Source organism: Nansenia antarctica (assembly GCF_963989245.1).
Source record: "Nansenia antarctica genome assembly, chromosome: 4".
In the NCBI taxonomy this organism is placed as follows: Eukaryota; Metazoa; Chordata; class Actinopteri; order Argentiniformes; family Microstomatidae; genus Nansenia; species Nansenia antarctica.
In genome coordinates, this window is record NC_137689.1 from 71,947,344 (window position 1) to 71,952,512 (window position 5,169).

At 46.9% G+C, this 5,169-nt stretch overlaps 1 protein-coding gene across 1 annotated transcript in view; it reads left to right on the forward strand.

The window, feature by feature from the left end:
* Positions 1 to 310: 310 nt before the first annotated feature.
* LOC308156348 (splicing factor, suppressor of white-apricot homolog) overlaps positions 311 to 5,169 on the forward strand; it is a gene marked incomplete at its 3' end in the record, with an annotated part of 21,167 nt that continues 16,308 nt past the window's right edge. Inside the window, exons 1-3 of the mRNA XM_080529686.1 lie at positions 311 to 515; positions 636 to 787; positions 2,996 to 3,159. Of these exons, the coding sequence (XP_080385812.1) occupies positions 447 to 515; positions 636 to 787; positions 2,996 to 3,159 (385 nt within the window). The 5' untranslated portion in view covers positions 311 to 446. The remainder of the gene's footprint in view (positions 516 to 635; positions 788 to 2,995; positions 3,160 to 5,169) is intronic.

Consider the following 5,169-nt stretch of genomic DNA (forward strand, 5'->3'; position numbering starts at 1 on the left):
TAGTGCGACGCTAGGCCTGGGTCGGACGTCATGACGTCAGAGACCTAGCTCACCATCACGCTCCGGCACATTCAACATTCAAAGCACAGAGCATAGCTCGGAAAATACAGATTTTATGAAAGATATAAAAATATATCCATGTCTCGCGAACGTCGATAGATATATCAGCAATCACTGTTCCGAAGAACACCCTGTAATCGTTCATACAATATTTTTCTATCCACAGTTCGTGAAATCACGAAACAGTTAACACCGCTTCCGACACTCCATTTACCTAGTTTCTACCATCATGGCCGCGGAGTGCCAGGAGTGAACTAGTGTGTTTGGTGTTTTCTCTCCTGTTTCTCTCTCTCTTTTAGATGGAAAAACAAAAACAACAAATGCAAACTACAATACTATAGTAACACAACTTCTTTAAGCTTTCACTGTACTTTGTGACTTTCGGAATGTATCGCCGCGGGGGTAAGAGGGAGCACAACAACAAGCCCTCGGTGAAGCAGAAGAAGCAGGACAGAGTGAGTGACAGCGCGGGGGCACGTGAGACTGAGTGACAGCGACAGATAAATATGATCATTCAGCACTCATGGAATGCCTCTTGTCCAATCAAATGACCTGGTCCCTTTATGACGTTGCAGGACAGTGTGAGTGACAGCGCCAGGCGCGCGGAGGAGCTACTGGTGTTCGGCTACGCCTGCAAGCTGTACCGGGATGACCAGAGGGCTCACTGCCACGAGCACGGCGAGCACCTGATCCCCTGGATGGGAGACAAGGACATCCAGATCGATAGGTCGGTTGAACAAACTCTAAAGGGAACCTAAAGGTTATCCTTCCTAACCAAACTGTCCTAAAAATCTGTCTCCCGAAGGGACTACTTCCAGGATTATATTGTTGTTTTATTGTTGGTTATCCTCCTAACCAACTGTCCTAAAAATCTGTCTCCCCAAGCCAAGGGACTACTTCCAGTTCCACAGCACAGGATTATATTGTTGTTTTTTTTGCAAGGCGTAGTAAAACCAAAAAAGAACTGTGACATAAGCATAGCTATGATCTTACAATAATAAAGATGTTGGCGAAATTATGTCTAGCGCCTGGCTATAACGTGCTTGAGCCTTTTACGAAACCCGAAGATCCATCTTCTTACAAAGCAGAAACCAGAGAGTAGTTCCAAGTTTGATCATGTCAAGATGATGAGTCCTCCACACACACACACACACACAAGCCCTGTTCTCAAGTGTTAGGAACGAGACTCCTGGCGTCCTCCACTCCTCTGTCCTCCTCCTCCTCTGTCCTTCTCTCCTCTGTCCTCCTCTCCTCTGTCCTCCTCTCCTCTGTCCTTCTCTGCTCTGTCCTCCTCTCCTCTGTCCTCCACCCTCTCCTCTGTCCTCCACCTCCACTTCTGGAAACATATGGGAGACGGTTCTCTAGTCCTAGGTTCCTCCCCTTACATGTTCCCCTCCCCTGCTTTCTGAGGACGAGGCGAGTGGAGGAAGGAGGAGAGGAGGAGAGGAGGCGAGGAGGCGTGTTCCTAACCATTGAGAAAAGGCTAGAGTCGGGTCCTGTACTCTCAGCGTAAACACTGTCCCAAGTGAGACTGACAGTTATTCCAGCCTCATATTTTCAAAGTGCAAATGAGTTCTGGACTGGAGATGTTGCATTCAACTTAGGTCTCCTATGCAACTGCCCCAGTGCTCTTATCATAGGAGGACTAGAGTCATGGCATGTGAAATCATTTGCTCTGGTAGTTTCAACACAAGAGGATAAGATTCAATGGCGTGATTATTCCATTGACTATCTAAACACTTTGTTGACAATGTTTTGGTCCTTTCTTTTCCTTTCACCCGGAATTGTCTAGAAGGTATGCAAATGTGTCCTTGAATCTGACTCTTGTCTATCAGAGCAAATTAAACCCAAACTACTGTGCACCACATCTGTGTGAATTAAGGTGGTTCACACTAATTATTGTCAAACTGCAGGCAAAGTGGTTGTGTCCTGCTGATGAATGATTCTGCCAAGTAGGCTTATCTGTGCACGCTCCACTGTTTTCCCTCTCGCTGTTGTTTCTTTTTTGCTTTCCTAATGAACAACTCTCTTGCAGGCTGTGGAGCACATTGTCATGTCTCTACCTCTCCCGATGCCTTGTGAAAATGCTCCCTCGTAGGACTGCTCTCTTTGGATATAGGCCTAATGCCTACTTTGGTATGGATTTAACCATGAAGGGTTGCTTGGCAACACTATCGTTGGCCTTTCATGGTGAATCCACCCCACCCCCCTGTTGAACCACCTTAATCTGCACAGGCCTGTGACCTGTTTCCACTGTGTCTGTGTGTGTCTCTCTCTATGCCGTAACCAGCCCTTATCTCCTCAGCTAGTCAGGCTAAGGGGTCCTGCCTGGGCCCCCTGAAAGCCAACCCCAAGCGCCCACTCCTTCTCTTTTGACGAAGAAAACTGGAGAGCTGAGGAGAGCGAACGAGCGCAGGAAAATATCGTCCGTTTGGGTTCTGACGGATAGGTATTTATGTGCTGGGGTTTGTGTGGATGTTCCTTTGTTACAGATAGAGGAAGGAAAGGAGGAGTGTTTTTTTTATAGGTGACACCCTGTGAAGGTAAGAGGCGAGTTGTGTTTTTTTTTTGTGTGTTTTGTGTTTTTTCATACGAGGGCTTGTTGCTCCTTAGGGACAAAATTACAACACGGTCAGGTTAGCTTGTTGTCATGATAACTGCCGTAGACAGGGACTAGGTGAGGAGTTGTTCCAGTAAAGGCAGCAGCCTGTATCGCCACGTGATGGCTCAGATCCAGTCCCCGTACACACTCCCTCGTGGCAGACATGAGACTGAGGTAGCACATTCATTGTTGTTGTTGTTGTTGTTGTTGTAAAAAAAAAAAAATTTGGTTTTAGGCCCCCCCCTCCCATGTGGTAAGTAGGTCCATGTTCAGGTGTATCAAACCATCCGTCCACTTCCCTGTCCTCTCTAACCCCTGACCTCTCCCCGACAGGTACGATGGGCGTGGCCACTTGCACGACCTCTCTGAGTACGACGCAGGCTCCTGGAACCGGGACTACCAGCTGTCTGAGGAGGAGGCCCGCATCGAGGCCCTGTGTGACGAGGAGCGCTACCTGGCCATGCACACGGACCTGCTGGAGGAGGAGGCCAGGCAGGGTAGGACAGCCTGGTTACCTGGTTACTAACACATACTCAAGCTGCAGTTATATCATCACCTTCTTAAAATAATGGCTTACGTCACTTTTGACGAAACTGATGTTTTTCCTTAAATATCATCTATTCTATATTATTTAATTAACAAATTGCAAAAAAGTAAAAAAATAGAAACATTTGTTCAGTTTATTCTGTTTTTCTCAAAACTTAAAAAAAAATAATCTATATTTATATAATAAAAATATGACCTAAAATATTACGTAAGCCATTATTTTAAGGTGATGATATGATGAACATGGACTTAAAGTGACTTCAGCTTTAATTTGAGGGTGTTCGCATCCAAATTGGAGGAAGGGTTTAGGAATTACGGTACAGCTCTTTAATATGGTAATTGGCCAAGTGAAAGTAATTGGCCAATTGACTCAAAAGCTGTTTCGTGGACCTGTGTGGGCTATTCCTTTGTTATTTCTTTATCCGTTGAGCAGGTAAAAGGCGATTGCATTGATTCCAAGTGTGGCATTTGCATTTGGAAGCTGTTGCTGTGGACGCACAACACGCGGTCTCAATGCGAGTTAAATAGGCCATCCTTAGCCTGCCAAAAAAGAAATAAACCACAGGACAGCAGAAATCCAATCAAGGAGTGTCGATTTGAATGCAAATTCACTTTCTAGGAGTTCTATTACCGTGGTCAGTTGCTCTTGGTTTGGATACGGCAAATAGCTCCTGCTCTGTGAATGTTGATATTGATACACACAACCACTGGCTGTGGTAAGGGTTAGTGCATAGTAGTCCAACAACTATCGAACAACGATAAACCGTAGGTGGACTCTCCAGGTAAAGTGTTACCGATCAGTTATTCACAGCCACCGCTGGTAGCTTGTACGGCGGGGTGGGGGGGTGGTGGAGTGGGTGGCACGGGAGGTCGTCTGTACCGTGCTGTCTTTCCCAGCCCGGATAAGCTGTGTGGAGCTGTATGAACCGTGCCCGCGCATCGCTACGCCCCGTATCAGAGTCCCCCTGCGGGGAGTCGGCCCGCTCATCCCAGCCTCCGCGTCTGCCGTCTCTCTGAGATAGCTGTGAAGCACCGACTTATGGCCGGACCAAGAACCCTCCGTTGGCACATTTAGACGTTAGCGGAAGATACCGGAGTAAATAGCCTAATAGAAAAGTCCCCTGGCGTCCCCCAGACCGCGTCGACGGCGCCGCCAGTGTGGCGAACGAAGGCCGTCTCAGTGATGTATTCACCGCCGCCTCCGTCACTAACAAGAGGATGTGTTTTCAGAAGGTTCTAGAAGATTGCTTCGGTTACACCAAAACGTGTGGGGGCAGAGTTGTTTACCATTGTGTTCCTTCCTTATCTCTGCGACGCAGGAGACGGAATCATAAGCGTCTCTCTCCAAAAAAAAGAAAGATCTAATACCTTTCTGGTTATATATCCTCAGTTCAATTTCCACACTCTTATCTGTTGATCTGAAGCCCATCCGGATGCCAGCGAGAGGCACTGACTGCACTGAGGCGTTATCAGAGACACTGAGTAGGTTTGTGACTGGATTCGTTCCGGGTGGCGTCATTACGGAGGTCACCTCACAGGGCGTGTAAGCCGTCTTACATGTAAGGGTTTTTTCCTCCAGAGCCGGCGATAGAACAAGCATTCATCACTGGTTGAATGACTGATGTACGGCCATCTTAACTCGTTTAGTGCCCAGAGTGAATAAAGTCGGCCAAACTGTCAACATTGTGAGTGCCAAGGGTGACTTAATTCTCCCAAAAAATCCATTAATTTTGTTGCTTGGTTTTGTCGCGATTCAAAGTATTATCGTTAGGTTAATATCACATAAAACACTTGGCACTCTCTCGGCGGTGAGCGTTCCGGAATTCTTTGGCAGTTGGTGTCTTAAGAGACTAATACGATAATGTTTAATTTGACAAACGTACGCGGGTATCACCATCGTTTCAGCTCAGATATTAATCTAGTATCTGTATGCCCAGCCAGTCATACGGTAGCCAATGGAG